Source organism: Lipophrys pholis (assembly GCF_963383615.2).
Source record: "Lipophrys pholis genome assembly, chromosome: 18".
NCBI lineage: Eukaryota > Metazoa > Chordata > Actinopteri > Blenniiformes > Blenniidae > Lipophrys > Lipophrys pholis.
In genome coordinates, this window is record NC_137646.1 from 14891617 (window position 1) to 14911862 (window position 20246).

Genomic DNA, 20246 nt, shown 5'->3' on the forward strand with positions numbered 1-20246 from the left:
CTTTAGCTCCATGATATCAACACAGATGTTAATTTACCTTCAAATTGTATGTGACCAGCGTTGGCTGTACGTCCTTGGACAAAACCGAAGCCAGAATAACATTTCCTTTTGTAATTGTTTCTGGCTCCAAATAGTATAGGTCAAAGGTCAGCGTGAATCTTAACTGTGCCACTCATAAAAAACAAGTCAAGGCAGAAATCTGGGTGTAAATATGGGCTCATCAATGGACTCAATTCAACTGCCAATAACAAAATCACCTCACTGCCATTTGAAAAATATGACAAGAGTTAAAGGATTTCTGAACAAGAGTCTGAGAAACGTATTCATTTATTTATGGAATGGACGGATGGATGGATGGATTATGGCAACAGTATGTTTATAGGTGTTAGTAAAAAAAAACAACTAAACTAAAAGTGTTACACTCAGCAACACAAAGAGGGTGGAGCACATCACACCTGAGCTTCACTCTCTGCTCTCACTTCTTGTCTTTAAAGCTCTGAATGATCTCAGGGCAAAATTGATCTCAGATTTACTCTGAAACATCCAGACCCCAGAGGTCCCTAGGAAGCAGTTTACTTGGAAGAAACACGGTGAAGCAGCTGTTAGTTCCTACACCCTTCAACTGTGGAACAAACCTCCTGCTGACAAACTCACTTTTATGTCAGGACTTAAAACATTTTTATTTGCTCAAGCTTTCCAGTGAACGAGATTTGACTTACTTTAATAACCTTTCTCTTAATAAGGATTTAGCTTTATTCTTTACGCCTCTTTTAATCACTTTGCTTTAATGTATTTCGTAATGTTTATCACTTCAGGTTAAGATTCTTATTCAACCTTGTTTAATGGACTTCCTTTATTTCCTTATAAGTCACTGTGAGTTCCCTTGTGTCTGAATGGTGCTGTAGAAATGGGGTTGGTTGTTCACAAGTTTGAATTCCACAATGAACACTTCACCAACACTTTTTTCAATAAGCGTCCATCGGAACTTTTCTTTTGACGTCGGAACCAATGTCGTTCCCGTGTTTCCTGGGGGTCTGCCAAGGGGGAGGCTGCAGTCTGTGGACGCAGATAGTGTAGCGATAATAACCCAAACCTAAATAGTGACACAAATAAAGCGAGGATGGATGAGGGGAGCGAGTTATCTCTGAGTATCTCTCAGATCGTGCAGCGGCTCAAAGGAAGTCATTTACACTCTCAAATCGAGAGACAAGCCAAAGTGAGTAGCAGTTAGCATGTTGCTAACGATGTCAGTGTTTACGCTCTCTTATAACATCCCGTCTGTTGCAGGAATGTTTACATCAGCCCGACATTAAACTGGAGTCTCTTAAAGAGGACGTCCGCAGTTTTCTAAAAGCATCAGGTAAGAAAATGGTTATGATTTATGATCATGGTGGAGTTACACACTAATCCTTCCTGAATGCTGATGACTGGTTGCAATGTGTTCCAGGCTGGGAGAGGAAGCTGCAGAATGCAGTTTACAGAGAGCTGCACATGTAAGTGACAACTACTCTGAGGGGGGAGTTTATAGATCACAACACCTACAATCCATCCATCCATCCATCCATCCATCCATCCATCCATCCATCCATCCATCCATCCATCCATCCATCGTCTGTGTTTTTCTGATGAATTTGTTTCTCTTTGTGTTGTTTAATGACTTAAAATGACAAAACTTTGCGATCACTTTTGGCCGGCGTGTTGTAATTGTAGTTTTGTGTCTTTTGTAATTATATATAAGACTTTACGTCTCAGTGTCGTGTGTGGTACTGTTGTTATTTATTTTGGTCTGTTTGTGCTTTCTTTTGCTCATATTTGTTGTCGTATTTGTAGTTTTGCGTCTCTTTGTTGTGGATTGAGTCCTCTCAGTAATTATGCACGTCTTTATGGTTTTTTTTTTGGTTGTTGTACATTTTTGTGCCAATTTGGCATGTTTTTGTGTTAGTTTTGTATTCCTTTTCTGTTCTTTAATGTTGTTTGTAGTGTTTTTTTACACTCACGTCACCACAGCTTCAGAAGCTCGCTGCAGCCCTCTCTGCTTTACACGACTTACAGCAGTGACTAATACCGTTTTTGTGGCCACTATGTTCTCCTCCTGGCTGTTTAGATTTGTTGAGCATTGTTTAACCCACTGAGGCCTTGAGTCATTCGGTGCGGGGCGGGGGACGGCGACTTCATTTCACTTCACGTTCATGTGTTTCCTCCCTCTTCCAGCCAGCTGCCCCCGAGGCACCCCGCCGCCCCCCCGGAGCATCTCAAAGAGCCGCTGGCCTACATGCGCAAGGCCCAGGTCAGTCCGTCCCCGCTCGTCTCGCGCCACTTCTCTCCCTTGTCTCCTTCGTCTTATTCACCTGCCCCTCGGCTCTGACCGAGTCGGTATTTGTAATCTGTAACCTGAAGCGCTGCGTGTGTCTGCATTTGCTCCACAGGCCAGCTGGGAGAAGCGAGTCCTTAAAAGCCTGAACAGCATGAGCACGGAGCTCGGAGTGCCTCTGGCTCGAATGGTATCCGAAATATCTGCTAAACAATCACAGCCGGGCTTTTGCAATTAGAATAAGTCTAGATTCAGACCCCGTGAAAAGATTTTATATATATTTATATGCTTTATTCACTGTATGTGAGCCAATGAGGCGGGTGTCAAATTACAAGCACTGGTTGCCGCATGTCGACAGACAGCTGAAATGGCATATTTCAAACTGATGTTAGAATGTAAATAAATAAATAAATGTATTTGAACTGCGAATCAGGACGAGGTGCTGTAGCGTCGATGGAGAGAAGAAAACTCTCCTCATAGCAGGTTTCCTTCATCCCACACCTGACTGAGCATTAGTACTGTTTATGTGCATGAGTATGTACATCAAGTATGAGTTTGGATGTTTTCCTCTGGCTGTGCGGCATCTGGTCGCTGATCTCCTCTCCTGCCTCCTGCTCCACAGAGGCCTGCAGCGGAGCAGAAGGAGCTCACCAACAAATGGAACGAGATGGGCACAGATGAACCAGGTCTGCAGACGCTACCCAGGAACGCTACCCCCCCCCACTCCCCCTAAAGCAATCTGCCTTTTTTTTATAACAAAAGATTAGTGCGTTCCACTTCGGCTTTAGTCCATGTTTTGCTTTGGGCGTCCGAGAAAAAGGCTTTCGCAGGGAAGACGTAAATAATATATGGCGTCGTTTCCGCTCGCTGATTCTGGTTTCCCGTGTTTACAGGTAGTCGCTCACTTCACCGATGTAAATCTCATCTTTTAGGGGATGTTTCTAGCTGAAATATACATTTCACTCATGCGCTGTTAAAAAATACTTTGTTTTTTCTGATAGTGTCGCGACTGAGCCTTGGATCTCGGAGGAGAGACGGCGTTCGCTCCGAGCCAGTACATTTCTAACACGCGTGCTAATCTCGCGTCCCAGCAGTGCTGTAATAACATTTAGGACGTTGCCGTCGCTCGGCTGTAAACAGTCGGGGCTGCGAGCAGAGAAGCTGTCCAGACTCCCGCGATAACGAGCAGCACCCCTGGTTCCGTCCGAGACCCCCGGCGCGCCCTCACTCCCGGGGGACGCCGCGCCGTCTAAACCACTTAGATTCGCTGCCGCGTCGCAAAGACGAGTGCGGGAGGAGTCCCCGGCTGCAGCCGCTCCTTTGACTCTTGCGGACGCTGCCAACTGTGACCGCGCCAAGCCGCTTAAAGTCGCTGCTGATTAAAGAGGCTCCGTGGCTGGTTTGTGCGGGCTGCCTTTAAAAACCCTCATATTTAACATCAAACCAAGGAGAGAGGGATTCCTAGCTGCTGCGATTGTTGTGTAAAGCTTTTAAATGTGTTTCTATTGCTGCAGATTTAACGCAGTTCAGGCCTGTTTATGCCCCCAAAGACTTTCTGGAGGTAAGAGCACTCCTTCTAAAAGGTCATTTGAACTTTTGTCACATGAAATGGTGTTTTTTTTTTGTTTTTCTTTTAAAGCAATCTAAGACTATTTGAATGTGTTGGTAGTGGACGGGCAAGTTGCATGTACACATTCTGCATGTATGCAGATGTGCGCACACAAATCGGCTTTATCATGGTTTTTTTTATTACATTTTCTATTTAATGTATCCCAGACATGTCGAAACAAACAAAACACAGATGCATACAAAAAAAAGAAGCGAAAAAACCTATTTACACCCATATGAATTTGTCTACATGCACGCATCCCGTGTGAATAAATATAATTATTGAATAAACATATATAATTATATATGCTCAGTAGAAACATAGAAACACACATATATCTAGTTTAACGTGTCAGAAAAGGGGCAAGAAGAAGTAAAACTGCTTCTTCCCTAACATTCAAAGATCCATCAATTATGAGGTTCGATAATATCAGCTGCTTTGACCATTTCGCCGTACTCAAATAAAATGCAGCAACGAAGTATTAATACTTCTCTCGTGTATGACGGTGCCGTCACTAACAGGTGTTGATCAGTCTGAGGAACCCCAACCACGACAGCAGCGAGGACGTCGGCGTGCGGAGCCACTGGGGCCTGATTCAGGTTCCCCTCAACGTCCGCGACGTCCCACAGCTGGTAGGCGTCTCCGGACACGTCAGAACCGCCGCCGTGTTCTCTCTTAGGCTGACCCAGTCTTTTGTTTGACTGTCAGAGACGGGCCTACTCCGAGCTCAACCTGACCAGCGGGCAGCTGGGAATCGACGACAACGCACAAATCCATCCAGGTAATTTTAGCCACTTTTTTTTTTTTTTTTTTTTTTTCTTAAAGAAAGTTTGCAACCCTGTTATGAAACTTTTGAATGTGTCTAAACACACTGGGCGCTGTAATGAATGTGTTTACCGAGCAGCCCGGAGGAGTTTAATGATCCATGAACCACACCGGGCTCATTATCAGCGCGTGTTCCTCCCCTCCGGTGCCACGTGGCTGTTCTGGGAGTTTTCAAGCCATATCTGTGTGTAAAGTCCGCACGCTGACGTAGCTGACAGTTTGGTGTTTGGGCTTTAAATAGAATCGTACCCACCATCTCTTGTGTTTGTAAATCAAACAGATAACATTAGCGCTTGAAAAACAGAGCCTGGCGCACAGCTGGTGATGAATCTGTTATGTTCTCTCTCTCTCTCTCTCCAGATCTGTTTGAAAACGAGTACATCCAGGTCGGGAAGAAAGGTTCGTGTTCGCTCCTTGACGTCAACTTGCTGTGTTTTTTCGTCCTTCGAGCAAATCTATAAAAGTCCCCGGCTTAGCGAAGCACTAAGTCCTGTGTTTATTCCACAAAAGGTAGAAATACCACATCTGACAGCAGCAGCAACATCATAACACCTTAATGTCCTTCCAAAGTAATCTGAGTGCCTCTTACTCAAGTACTTTGAAAGCAGCCCACTTTACGAGGACCGTTCCTCCACCAATCCAAGTCCAAACAGTGAATCGATCACTGGGTTCATAGGGGACTGGCGTAGGGAGTGCTGATAAATGAATTAATGCAAAATGTGAAATATTTGCATGTTGATGTACTCCACTTGATATAGAAAGTTTCGCGGCACAATGATCAGCTTTACGCATAAGAGAACTCAACGTCTTTTTTTTATAGTTAAAATGTCTCATCCCAAGTAGAATTTCAGCAAGATGGAGGGACAGTTGCTTCGGAAATATCTTGTGAAGTCAAACAATCTTGAAATGATCTCGTTTTGAGTTGCATTATAGAAGAAACATGGTTTCATTGAAATGCTTGAAAGTACTGCTAAAATATAGTTTAACATAAGTAAAATTTTAAAATCTAAAATATTATAAATCACGTGTTATATTCAGTAAATCTTACCAAGACAATTTTCACTTAATTCAAGGTAAAAGTACTTTGAAATTGTTTTCTTGTTTTGCGATGGGCTCCCCCCCCCCCATTGTAGTAATTCAAACTACAATTAATGTAGTTGTTTCAAACGTTTTTTCGACTTTCGAACTTGACCCAAATGTCAATTTTTTGTAAATCATAAAAAATCTTCTGCTATGTTAGCGACCTATCTTTAGAGAAAATATTTTAAATCCTAAAGTTTACACTCTGCGTTACTAATCCGATCCTTCCATATGTCAGTTTTGGAGAAGTTCGTGCCTCGTTGGGACTTTTTTTTCCTCTCGTTTTATCTTGGTGATAATTAAAGAAGCCAGCAGTTTTGCCTTTTCAGTCCTTTCTTTGGCTTTTGTTCTAAATTTGGATGACAAACGTTCATTTGGGGTCTTTTGCGGAGTTTCCTATTCAAAAGAAATCTAAATATATCCACCGTGACCCGTCTCTGAATCCTTAAACTAAAGCAGCGGTATGGAACAAAGAAATAAATAGATTGCTACACGAAGGCTCCTCGGCTCTCGCCCCGGTAAACACCAACTTTATTACGGGCACCAATCAGACATGAAGGGACAGGAGGCTGTATTTTATGTTTACAGCCGCGCGCCACTATTTCACCCTGGGGCTGTTGGCTCCCCGAGCCGCGAGCCGTCCCGCCAAGCAAACCCTCGGATGGGAAAGGCGGGAGGCGAGGAGCGGGCTGGTTTACGTTACGATGGGCCAGGAGCTCAAGTCAAAGGCGGCTTTGTTTTTGTGCTCCTGTCACGGCAGAGTTACAGAGTTTGTTCCCACAAGAGACTGGAGGGTTGTTTTTTTTTTTTTTTTTGGTGGTGGAGCTTATGGCTGTTATGTTTCAAAGAATAATATCTAATAACTGACTGATATTGAATGTTCAAGTTATTTTTTACATTCACTCATTACGCCTTTCTACAGCCAAATTAATCCACACAGTGTGTATATAATTACAATAATAATAATACGTTTTTTTTCTACTTTCTGTAGTTTGATCATCATTTTTCACCATTACTGGATATTATATTTGATTTTTTTTTTAACCAGATTTCTGTTCTTGCTGCTCTTAACGTCTCGTCTTGTTCAGCGATATCGTCCTGAAATGATTTGCAAGATCGAGACATCATTAAATGCTAAAGGATGCGGCCCGAAGAACTAGTTTTCTTCCCACTGATCCTCGACTTCACCTTTAGATTTTTCCAAATTCTATCATAAAAATAAAATTCGGTTCAACAAACATCAAGAAAAAATGCCAATAAATGACTCGGACTCTGCTTTAATTTCCTGAAGTTGGATAAAACGGTACAGAAGACGGATTAATGGAGCGTCTCTTTCTCTTTTTTTTTCCCACCGCTGCCATTGTGTTCTGGAGTGTTTCCAAGCAGGACCGTCCTTGAACGTCTCTCAGACGCAGTTCTGATCGCTGCCCTGCTCGGACGTGCCCCTCGCCTTGAATAACACGGAAACTAGTTCACTTGTGACGGAGGAGAACTCCACATCGTCCAATGATGCCAACACGGCAGAAACGTTTGCCCCGTGTGTGTTTGAGATGTGTGTCGTCTTGTCCAGTGGTTACAGAGCAGGACAGCGCCGCCGCCCAGCAGTACAGCCGGCAGGGCTGCCCCACCGGGCTCCGGGCAGAACTGTGGGGCCTCATCCTCAACTCCACCAACCAACCACAAGTCAGTCTGCACTGGATGTGCACACACACACACACACACACACACACGCTGTCACACGCTCGCAACCACACAGCTGCAGCGATTCCCAAACTCTCCAGTGTTTACTAGAAAGTAATAAAGCAACACATGACATGTAAAACCAACCGACGCCATGTGTTTTTACGTAATCCGTGCGTCGGTGCTTCTCTCGCCGTCACTCGTCCCCCGTGTTGCACAATGCTGAGATAATCAAGCAGTTCTGCTAAACAGCGCGGCCGGCGGCCCGCGTGGAAGACGTCTTTGTAAACGCCTAAATGCTCGTTATTGGAAGCTCGCATCAAATATATACTGAAATTCGGGTTGATTTTTATTATAAATACAATAAATTTCCAGCGCAGGATTAAAAAAAACAACAAAAACATTTTATTGTTTTTATTCACAAAGAAAATTCAAAACAGAGAAACAAATCCCCCAACCCACCCGACAGAATGTCATCCATTTAGACAAGATGTACAGTATTTGAGTTCATCCCAATTTCATCTTGAGTGGGCCGGACTAGTCAAATGTTTTCATATTAACCTCTAAATTTCAACTTTTACACTTTTTCTTTGGCGTGGCGCAGAGTACACCTGATGAAAATGTCGATATTCTAACAAAACCCAACAATTACTCACGAAAATGCCTGAAATTTCAACGTAAAGCCAATTTTAATGAAGCCAAATTCAGTGAAACGTCCCAAAACTTCTCCCATAGCTGTTGTGAAACTCCTTCCTTATTGACATCTCCACTCGGGTGTCAGTGTTGTGTCGTGTCTGCTACTTTTAAGAATTATTATAATTTTTTGTTTTAATTTTGCACTTTACTTGGTGGTTTGTCCAGATTGGAGCCTCATGCGGGTCCAGTTTTGGCCCACGAGCCTTATGTTTGACTCCCCCTGATTCCAGCAGGAAAACGAAACCCTGACAATGGACACTGCTTTTACTATCTATTCTCAAAGCCTCTGCATGGTTTTTTTTTTTTTTTTAAATCTTTGCCCGAACGCTGCTACATCAGTGTTTACGTATGTGAAGATAGACGATAGAAAATGTCGAGCTAATCAGTTGCACGTTTATAACAAACGGCGCGGCCGCCTGCCTGTGTGGCAGACGTCTTTGTAAACGCCTCGAGTGATTGGACGATTGATTTGTTAAAGTGTGGGGGGTGGGGGGTTATGAGGACCACGGCGAGGCCTGGAGAGTGTCAGCAGTGTCAGAGCACACACATGAACCAGCCGCCTCGTGCACAAACAATTTGAGGAGACCTAATAGGACGCTGTCTCCAGTCGTGTGCTTTGCTCTCATACTTGCTAATTACTCGGCCGCGTGCTTCGTCATGAACTTAATGAAGTTTTGCCCGGCGGGATTCTCACTGTGTGGTTCCAGCGCCGAAGCGAGAGCCTTGCAGCCTGCAGGTCCCCCGGCTCCCTGCTAACGGCGACGTCCGCTTTACCGCCGCCGTTTCGGCGTCCTCCCTCAGCCGGCTCTGCTTCCGCAGCGCTGAGGTTTGCCAAGGTGCTTCAGACGCAGCAGACACTTTTATTGCCCCCGGTTTTTGTTTTTTTTTTGCTCCTTCTGGGGTTCATTTACAATAACCTGTCTGAAAACCGGACGCAGGCTTGAGCCTAACCATGAAATCAGAAACGTTCCTTCCAGCTGCTGTCTTGATATTTCTTATACTATCAAAAGATAATGTTCCTCCTTCAGATTACACAGTTGAACCATTGAAACCATCTTTGTGCCTATTCTTCAACGTTAAAGGTCCTGGCTCCTCACTTTTTGTAGTTTCTTAAAGCAAAAGTGCCAAATTTTCCTTTCAGCGTCTTGTTCATGGATTTGTGATTTTCAGGATGTCATGCATTATGAACAGCTGAAGGCAGGAGTCATACAACACGACCTGCTGGTGGACAACCTGATCTATAAAGTAAGTCGGCCTCAACTGTCCTCACCCAACTCAAGCTCATATGGCAAAGATACGGTCAGCTACTCTAAAACAAAAACCCTTCTCTTCTCAACAGGATGTGAAGCTCACGGCCAGTAACGATGATTACTACTTTGTGTTTGAAGATTTTCTCTATCAGGTGGGCGATCGTCTCTTTGTCTTTCTGTAATCTGTTCTCCACACGACACGGGTTCAAGTGCAGCTCCGGTGTATACGATAAATGACTCAAACGAATCAAAACGAAGTCTCTCAGTAGATTCAGTCCTCAAGCATCGACGCCACCGCTGCTGTCCATTCGAGTCCAAATGACTTTTCACTCCCAAGAGCCTCCAAAGGTTTCTTCCATTTCCTCCGATATCAAACTTTTCCACACGGGGAGGGCCGGGGGGGGGGGTTCATCTCTAACACTCGCCACTCTTGACAAACTTTAAAAGTCCCAACTTCTTCACATTGTATAACCCGTGTATATAACTGTATATAACCCATGACTCGGGGACATTTCCGAGGAGACATAAAGGACCTGCAGACACTCGTGTCCCCAGTGCTGCACGTCTACTGTAGCGTACGGCGTTCCAAAATGTTTGAGTCGCACTACATTCCCGCAGGAAGTGCAGTTTGGGACAATTTGGAGAACCGTGCCTGTTTTTATTCTCTCTGTACGTTGGTGGCGAATGATAAAGATTGAGCAGAATATTTTACTGAAGTTATTTCGATCCGTTACAGACGGAAAGTTTGGAAGGAAGCGGCACAATTTTATCATCCTCATCTATTGCTCACCTCAGGATCGTAGATAGATGGATGGATGACAAGACGGGAACATTTGAAGAATATATAGTTTCTGCTCAGCAACAACCAAATGCTTTAAGGCTTTTTCAGCGCGGTACAACATGTCCGTGCCACTTCTCGATGAATAATCTTAAACATGAACGAGGAGACGTGTCATGTGTAATCCTCATCCAATATCAATTGCAGAATCTGCCATTAGCATTGCTCTCATCCGGCTGATTGTCCCCTCGTGTAGTTCACCTGAAGTGCTCCGGTGAAATGAGATCTGTCCTGAAGAAGGCCCAGAGATTGGATGGAGATAGACAGAGCTCCCGCTCTCGCCGCCGCTTTGTGCGCTAAGCAGCCACTCGAGTCTCGCTTCCAGGCTGCAGCGGAACCTCGTCTCCGGGTGGCGTCGCTTTAATAGAATTCTTCCCCGATTGGACGCGGGGGCCACTGGAGGCCATCGTCCAGCAGCGGAGCACTTAAAGGAGCATTAGCCGGCGTCGGCGTCATCCCCGGCGGCCGCGCCGTTACGTGTGCGTCGGGGAGACACGGGGCCGCGTTCGTGAAGCGCCGCTTTAACCCCTTCATGGCGTGACGACTGTTTTCTAATGTCGTCACGCGTGTGTGTCTGTATTCAAACGCGGATCCTCCGTCGTCTGTGTTCTTAGGTGGTGTTGTGTTTCTCCCGCGACACCGTCGTCTTGGAACACTTCAAATACAACAGCGCCACCCCTCCCAAATCCTACATCCAGGGTGAGAGGACGCGTCCTTTCAGCAAGGACGCACGCTTCACTTGGCCATGTTGCGTCTCTGCATGCATATGGGTGTTGAGTGTGTGTGTGTGTGTGTGTGTGTGTGTGTGTCACAGGGAAAGTGGGAGACCAGGAATGTGCTGTTGTCTATCCTCCCAATGGTAAGCTTGTGTCTTTACATAAACTCCAGTAAAGATCTTAAAGCGCCTAATAACTAGTAAACGTTTTATCTGAATGAGTTAGATAAATGTACCACTTTTCAAAGGAATGACTACCAACGGTAAGGGATAGATCATTTAGGGGCCTCGCACCTCTGTGCTTCTGTCACGTTCAACCAAATCACTTGTACTACAAAACAATACACGTTTCTCTCTGCCTGGGAAAGTTTCACTCTGTTGTTCTGCCGCTCTGAACCTTTGTCTCCTGCACAGGTGTGATTCCTTTTCACGGGTTTTCAATGTACGGTGAGTGTTTTAGCTGCCGCTCTACTCGTCCGCCGCAGAGAGCCGAGGACGATCTGGATGAAACGGTGTGTGTGTGTGTGTGTGTGTGTGTGTGTGTGTGTGTTTGTCCCACAGTGGCGCCGTTGTGTTTCCTGTACAACGAGCCCTCCAAGCTGTACAGCGTATTCAGGGAAATGTACATTCGCTACTTCTTCAGATTGCACTCCATCTCCTCCTCCCCCTCGGTGATTATTTATTTATTTTTTTTCTCCCCTCCTGAATTCTCTCAATGTATTTTTTGTTTTTGTTTTTCGTCCTCTCCGTGGTTTTGGGCTTCACGTGCTCGTCCTTGTGCTCCTGCAGGGTATCGTGTCTCTGTGCCTGCAGTTCGAGCGCCTGCTTCAGGCCTACCTGCCTCAGCTTTTCTACCACCTTCGGCAGATCGGGGCTCAGCCGTGAGTAGCTGGAACGCCACTTTGCTTCCCCCTTTTCTTTCCGGTGCCAACGATGATGAATAACAAACCTGAAAGAAGCAGAAAAAATTTTAATTAAATTTTTTTTCTCCACTTACAGTCAGAAATCTGAATATCACCAGCTTGAATTCCCCTAAAATTTCACAATCCTGAAGGAAAAAGTCCTTTATGCACCTGCATGTTTATAATTTCTTTAGTTTGAAGGTAAAGTTTATAATTCAGGCTCTTTTTTCACCCCTCTTATGAGCATGTATTTTTCTCGATACCGCATCAAAAGTGGCCATTAACCACTCGTATTCCCATTTAAAAAAAAAAAAAAACATGTTTGAAGCAGCATCTGTGTTTGTTCCTATCTGGGCCATTATGTCTATTATATCTGTTATTTATATCATCTGGTCTCATACTGTCCATCATGCACCTTCACACAGTCTGATGTTATTCTTGCATAATGCAGTCTCACTGCAGTCCTTATTCCTGCGAGCTACTGCCACCTTGTGGTGAAAGAGCAGAATCACAACACGATTCCACGAGTCTTTAAAAACACTTTTCTTTACACGGGGAGATGCAATTATTTTGTCTTAAGAAGAATTCAAAGGGAATAAAATCACAGGACTGTGGCATAACCTTTGCCTTCACGACACTTTAACTACTACAAATATGGAACCAAACAAAGTATAAATACTTATCAGAGTTTAGGTGTATCGACTGCACCAATACAGAACCAATTAATATTGTGCATGTCAGATTTAAGAACATGCTTATTAAGAGATGGAACTGAAGAGGGAAAAAAAATATGAAAAAAATAACAACACATGCAAAAACTGAGGTTGCATTCTTGAAGTGTCATAGGTGGAATTTAGATATATTTTATTCCATATTTAGCTTCTGAGGCAATTTCTTAGCAGCCATTTAGCTGCTCTGATTCCAATTGTTCCAGTACTTCTTTTGTCCTTTTCCTTTTTCCCATTTTCTTTTTTCTTACTTTCTTTTTTTCCTTTTCCTGAAAAAACCCCAAACAAATCGTACTAGCAATTTTAATCATTCTAGTTTGACCGTTCTTCCTGTATAATTTTAGTTTATAGTAGTTTTACTACTTTTTCCAATCCAAGCAAATCCATCTATTCTGGCTATTTTAGCTGTTTTACTGTATTTGGCCTAGAAATAATGCAAATAAATCAACAAATTAAAATGAATTATTGTGAAAGCTTCATGGGTTATCAGAGCTCGGAATTGTTACTGCACAAAGTTGATCTTCACAGTCGGGGGGGGGGGACAAACATTATTTACTGAACTTGTAATCTTGAAAACTGTGATTACAATTTCACATCGTGGAATCCTCCGCACGCACAGGGGGAACACGCAAAGCCCGAGTGTTCGAGATCAAAGTGCGAGGGGCTGATTTCTCCCACCTCTGCTGTTCTCAGATTGCGTATCGCCTTCAAGTGGATGGTGCGAGCCTTCTCCGGCTACCTCTCCACCGATCAGCTGCTTCTGCTGTGGGATCGAATCCTCGGATATGATTCGCTGGAGGTAGTTGCAGGTAGGACGACGTTGCAGCCGCGGCCTTTAAGTAGCATTGGGGCAAAAAATACGGCCATTTTGTTTTTCACCCAAATCCCGTTTGCTTTTACTGACACTCTTCTAGAGTTTTCAAATGTGTTTTCTATTAATGATTTTATACATAAATATGTAGGTTTGTAGATGAAACTTTCTAAGCAGAGGCGCACTTGACTCTTTCAACGTCTTTCTTAAAAAATTATAGATTTATTTTGCATGAAGAGTCTCGATTCTCAAACACGACGGCTTCACTGCCCCGTTTCCTTTGCTCCTCTCCTTCCCGCAGTGCTCGCAGCTGCTGTGTTCGCCTTCCGCGCCGAGAACCTGATGGAAGTGACGTCGCTGGCCTCGGCTGAGGTGGGTCGCTCTCACATTAGACCTCGGTGTGTTTGACTCCCTCTGCCCCCCCCCCCCCCCCCCCCCCCCCCGGCGGGCTCCTGGGAGGCTGTAAATAGCCACTCATGACCGGGCCAGCACCAGTAACCCAGTCTTTTGAATGCACATGTCTTAAAAAAAAACAAAAACCCGACACTTTAAGACCCTCCCCCGCCAACACTCGCCTTCCCCTCAAGTGCCAGGATCGCCACCTTTAAGCAGACGGGTTTGTTCTTCAAGTCTGTTCACTGGACAAACTGATGATGATGATGAGGATGATGTTTTCCGTGCAGCCCGGTGAAGCTGCTGCACTCTCGCTTGTGTTGCATCGTCGATGTAACTCGTCTCGCGATTCTGGTGAATATCTTCACTGCCCCTGCATCCCTGACTGATATATGTCAGGAATCAGAGGTGCCCCCCCCCCCCCCCCCCCCCCCCCCCCCCACCTCTAAGGGTGAAGGAGGTTAAACTCCACTATGACGCATGGGGGCGACATGCAGACCCGCTGCTCTTAAGGCGCACTATTTGCTTGCTCATTTGCCACCTGCCCCGGCGGAGAGGAGATACCACAACACACCGCTCCTTCTCTTATATTTAGAAGCTCTAGACCCGGCGTTGAAACATTAAACCCTCGCTCGCCGAACAGGATAAGAGTCCCTAAATTTAATCCCCCAGCCATCCCAGAAGGACCGGGCGGGGAGCCGCGGCGCTCTTCAGCATGGATTGTCGCTTCCTCGGGATCCTGCATCATCATTATGCGTGTCGATTCTTTTTGTGCGGGGCTTTTTTTAAATCTTGAAATGTGTCTCATCAGAAGGGGGGGGGGGGCTTTATAGCCTCCCAGGGGCTCGGTGGGCGAAGGTAAGATTGCTTTCACTGCAAAAACCCCAAATCTCACACGTACATTTGGCCACAGTCGAATCAGATGATCCCGTTACCGACTTTAAGACTTGTTGTCAGCAGGTCAGCGTCTGAGAGTCATCTTTATTGGATTATATGATTTTAAGTTAAATGAGTTGGAATAGTTGCTTTTTTCCAATTCTCTGTGCACAAATAACAGATAAGTTCATCTTCATGTTTTCTATCAGTTTAAAGGAAAAATTTTCAAAACAAGTAAATAAAAGCTTCCTTTGCCACAAGCTGATATTTGTCTGCAGGAAACGGCATCAAAACAGGTGGAAGAAGAGAAACATGAATGGAAAACGATAAAGAAATTTTACTTTAACTTTCCTTTTTTTAATCACTAAGTTTCAGAGTGTTACAATGCTGACATAATATTACGAACATCTCAAATTTAAAACATCTGAAACACAGACTGTCTTTTATCATTCAAGCAATATTTGACTATATATTCAATATTTGATTTTAACTGCAGTGGACAAGGAAAATATATAAAGCAAATCAATAAGGAATACTTCCTATATGTTCTGAAATCTAAGTTTAGCTTTTAATATGAACATTTCCCGTATTAAACAATCGTTTTTTTTCATAAATATGTAGTTGCATGCACCAAAATTAGGTTTTAATTAATTGAGCAGAACTGAATCAGATGTATGGACATGTGACCTCCTCGGGTCACCGCCGGTCGAGATCAACTGCAATTTTTAATATCCATATTTCCTGCTGACCTCAAGTCAAACGTCAACTTCTAAGAAGTAGAGGATAATCCCTCACCTAGAACAGCATCAATGTTGTTAAACCAACAATTATGACAACTTGTTTTTCAGAAAAATGAAGATATGCGTCATAGCTTCACAGTTTCAGCAGCATCAACAGAACTGGTTTGCACGGAAATAAAGAAAACAAAAACTTTACATACAATAGGGTCTGGTACTCATCGTTCCACAGTTTTTTTTTTTTTTTAACTTAGAACTGGTTTGGAGGAGTTAAACAGCCTCAAGGCACGAGGGAGGGAAGATTTCCTCAGTCTGTCAGTGGAGCAGGACAGCGACAGCCCGGACTGCCTGGAGATGGCGCTAATAAAGAGCAAAGTAAACACAGTGAGCTAATAGCTTTTAGCTGCATGGGTACACACGCCCCGAGCTGTGTTCCTGGTTCAAATCCCAGCTTGGGGCGGGTGTTGCTACATGTCACGGACCTTGAAAGTACTGTTCAGGAAGAAAATAAATACTTTTAAGTATTACTGACAATGACACACTAGTCAGGTTAAAAAAAAAAAAAAGCCCCTTTTTCTTTTTTTTTTAAACGCATTTTTAGGAATCGTTGTGTGTTAAAGGTCTTGTGTGCTCAAACAGGCCAATCGGAGATTTTCCCTTCATGACATCATGCAGGGAAATAACAACTTCCTGTGGTTCGGATTAACTGGTTGCCCTGTTTAATGGTGACCAACTTCCTTTACCGTCCATCGTTGCCGCGAGTATCGGCATATAGCAAAATATTACTCACAAAAGTATGACACTTCAAAACTAAATACTGTTAAACAGTGTTCGGGTTTTTAACATCTGTGATCAGCAGCAACAGGGGACGCTGAAGGGTCACCAGTTAACAGGGAAACTACTTAATCTGAAACACCGGAAGGTTCTTCACAGGCCGACTGAATGTGGGGAAATACACTTTAAATATTATGTAACTGATGTAAAATTGTTGACAAACGTTATAATATGAAACCTTAATATGACAGGAAGAAGCTTTTCTCTCATTCCCACCACGTATACATTGTCCACTTGTGAGATGACGGACCTTATTTGTGCTTTCTTCCACGACCACGCCGCAGGCTGTCCTCGCTGATCTGTCAACCCTGAAGGTCGTGCCACTCATCCAGATCTTTCTATTTGCCACGGCCATCTGAAGAACGCTGAGACAACAGTATGAGTTGTGGTGCGCGCATACCGCCCGGGGAGGATAACTCCACGCTAGAAAAATGCCACTCGGGTATGCCGTGACCACGCTTACATAACTAATCCACCCGTCGGGGAGCCAAGTACACGGAATATGAAGAAATGATGAAGGGGAGACCTGCGGAGGGGATCATCTTGCATCATCTTGGACTGGTTGAAGCAAAAAGCCAAACCCGTCTTTAGCACGTCCGCACCATGAATGCTGGCTACCCTATATCGTATTATTAGCGAATATCCAGTAAGTATAGCCAGCCTCCTCAAGCCATACGCTCTGTCGGGAAGACGATACGCGCAGCAGTCGCATGGATCAGCTGAGAAGCCCATTAGGAGACGAGCTATACGGACCAGTAATTGTATTGTGATTGCAGCGTGCGAGGCGGAGCAACAACAAAGTCTCCAAGCTTGGCTAATGAAGTGTTAATTAGCTCGTGTGATTTTTTTTTATTATTTATTATTTATTTTTTTTGTTCCTTTTGCTCTGCAGCTCTCAGCTTGTCATAACGCTATTAGATAATCCCGCTGGTGATTACCGAGGAGATGAGAGGCGGCTGAGAGAAACGGGAGAGAAGATGCAAAAATGAATGACATCGCCGTTGCATTTAAACGTAGTTTATCGTCCATCAAGGTACTGAGTATTACCGCACTCTTAAAAGGGACATTTAGCACCTTCAGTGCCAATATTATAATAATATTTATCTCATTTTCTGGTTTGTTTTTTCACTTTACTGAATGTTTTCTCGTGCACTGTAAAGTGATGCTGGTTCAACTTCCACTGGGAGAAACTGACTAGTCTCACATATCGACATCGTCCTAAACTCACGGCTGAAGTCACTTTTTTGACCAAAATATTAAACCTCCGTCCTTATAATGGAACAGGCCGTGCTTTTTTTTTTTAACCCCTGGAGTGTAACAGGCCGTTTGGTTTATCTTTGATCACAAGGAAAATGTCACTTTTAAGTTTTCAAAAAGGCCCGAAAGAGGCTCCAGTCCGGCCAAACCACCAAGCAAATTGTAAAACTTTAAAAGAGAACGTTGATCTTGTGACATTTCTTACAGATATCAGACGCAACACAACACTGAGACCCCAGCTGACATATCATGAAAGATAACAAACTGGCATTAGAGTCAATGACGTCCTGTCGGGGTGAGTTTTGTAAAAAAACATAATGCAACAACTATAGGAGACTTTTTTTGGGACATTTCACTGTATTTTGCATAAGAAAGTATCGATAAAATTAGATTTATGTTGTGATTGTTGTAATATTTTGGCAGTAACGACATTTTCATCACGTATACTCAGCACCGCCATAAACGTTATCACAGCTGCTATCAGCAATGCTTTGTGAGGGTCATTCAAAGATAAAAGAGTTAAAGATCGTTTCCTTTCAAACTATACAACAAGACAAACATTTCAAACATGACTGTGAATGTATTCGTAAATCCTGCAAACCAGCTGGAAATGGGACATAAATAGTCACTTTTAAATTGGACAAAAAAAAAAAACACTTATTAAAAAATAAAAGTACTATGTAAATGATCAGTATTTTAAACTTTATCATTATTATATCTTTATTGCAGACACAGGTCCATATAAAACAAGAACACACGAGTTCATAAGTAGAAAACTAAACTGTGCAAATACAATTTAAAAATAAATCTTTTAATTAAAAAAAAAAAACTGCCTTTTTTTTTTTTTCCCCTTTGAGTTTCAGCCTCTGTGGCAGTCGTCCCGCCGCTGTTAGAGGAGAGATCAACGTTTTCTAAAGCTTTCGGATTCTCCACTCGTGTGTGACAACTGGGAACACGCAAATATTCCTGCTATGTGAAGACTTGAACACGAAAAGAAAAAAAAAAAAAAAAAAGTAGGTTAAAACTAATCATCTTGTTGAACCTGCTTTTCTTTACCGGGTTCCATTTTGAGGAATCGTTCGTCTCATTACTTAAGAACCTTGAATGTTTGTTTTTTTTACTTTGTGTGTTTGTTCTTTTTTAAATACCTCATGTGATGTTACTATTATTTGCAGGTTGTTTTCACGTTTTATGTTTTTCTGCAGGTCAAAACAAATATTTTTTTTTTAATAAAACAAAGTTGCTATGAGTTTTTTTCCCCCCCCTCAAGTTATTTACATTTTTTTTTTTTTACATGAGATGGGATACAAATTTGTACAAGGCGTACCGTGGTGTTTTTGTAAGTTCTTTCTAATGACTTCAGAGTGGCTGAGTGACAGGAGGCAGCGCCGAGGTGCTTCGCTGACCCCCCCCCCCCTGCCCTCCCGCCCCCCCGCCCTCTCCTCCTACTTGGAGCATCTGCTCTATTCCTCCCTCGTTGTTGGCTGCTTTCCTCCCCGCTGCCCCCTTCTGCCGACTCATATCGAATTATGCTGTTCCTCTCTTTCACCCCCCCCCCCCCCCCCCCCCCCCTTCCCGGTTTGCGCTACATCTGCCACCTGTTTACTAGGACTCCCCACGGCTGACTCTTTTATCAGTCGTGCTCCTCCTTTGCCCCCCCCCCCCCCCCCCCCCCCCCCCACCCCCCACCCCCCACCCCCCACCCCGCGAGACGGCTCCTACCTACAGTGTGGGTCCCTCCTTGTGGCTCGGGGGTCACATCGCAGTGCAAGCTCCCTTCTGTCCGTCACCTCCTATGATCTCTGCTCCCCGACCCCCGGATTAGGAGTGAGTAATCACAAGCAACTTCTGCCAGCTCAAAAAGCTCAGATAATTAGCTTGCATTGCAAACTAAAAAGAAAAACAGTTTTAATTCATCTTGATAAGATTTTAATCTGGCACCTTTATCGTAACCTTCATTATCCAAGGGGACAGAGTATTGTCCTTCTCATGTCACTATTTATAAAAAGAAATGATCTGAAAATCTGTAACTGAAATATATTCTGGATGTAGGTGATGCTGTTAATTGTTTTGTTGTTGACTGGACTTTGGACTGGACTTATCATCTAAATTCTTCTAAAATTGTAAATTGTTTTTACTGGATTTAGGTCAAAGCTCATTGCAGGCCAGTTTAAGACAGCCCATCTTCTCCTGTTGAACCATTCCTCCATCTAAACCAACCAGAGGACATTATAGAGACAGACAATCAAGGTAACCAAATAGCTTTAAATAAAATGGTTTGGGCGATATGGGAGGACACAGTAAAAGGAAACTTTGATAAGGGCCACTAAAATTTCATCCTCACTGCCAGAAGGCCAAATAGTGCTTCTAACACACGAACATACCAATAAAAATGCATTTGGTTTATGTTCATTAATAATTAATTTGATACTGTAATTGTATAATATGTACAACTGAACTGAGATTCAAATATGGTTCATTTCATATGTGAAAGCAACAATGGATTACTTTTTGCAAGACCAAAATCCACTCAGTAAGGCTAGAACACACAGCCTTCACACTGATATGCATAGCATGTTTGTGTAAAACCAAAATAATAACAATAAAGAGCCTTATTGGGGGAAAACTGCGGTATTGTCCTTTACCGTGCTGGATCGTCCCGCGCAGAGCATCTTGAAAACACGGATAAAGAAAGGGGGCGTCT

General features: G+C 43.6%; 1 protein-coding gene across 1 annotated transcript; it reads left to right on the forward strand.

Annotated features, from left to right (window-relative positions):
• The first annotated feature begins 1047 nt into the window (after positions 1–1047).
• tbc1d19 (TBC1 domain family, member 19) lies at positions 1048–18526 on the forward strand. The gene is made up of 21 exons (XM_080486533.1): positions 1048–1216; positions 1288–1360; positions 1448–1493; positions 2212–2287; positions 2427–2501; positions 2934–2997; positions 3826–3872; positions 4442–4552; positions 4629–4701; positions 5106–5144; positions 7396–7508; positions 9372–9446; positions 9541–9603; positions 10904–10988; positions 11104–11148; positions 11419–11451; positions 11566–11675; positions 11794–11885; positions 13328–13443; positions 13747–13817; positions 16570–18526. Exons 1-21 carry the CDS (start codon positions 1121–1123, stop codon positions 16642–16644), a joined length of 1578 nt encoding a protein of 525 aa, XP_080342659.1. The 5' UTR covers positions 1048–1120; the 3' UTR covers positions 16645–18526.
• The last annotated feature ends 1720 nt before the right edge of the window (positions 18527–20246 follow it).

Bases quoted from the DNA above. Each gene is read 5' to 3' on its own strand.
- tbc1d19 (XM_080486533.1), top strand. From the start codon at position 1,121: ATGGATGAGGGGAGCGAGTTATCTCTGAGTATCTCTCAGATCGTGCAG. The intron at 10,989-11,103 runs GTGAGAGGACGC...TGTGTGTCACAG, and splicing joins TCCCAAATCCTACATCCAGG to GGAAAGTGGGAGACCAGGAA. The intron at 11,886-13,327 runs GTGAGTAGCTGG...TGCTGTTCTCAG, and splicing joins CGGCAGATCGGGGCTCAGCC to ATTGCGTATCGCCTTCAAGT.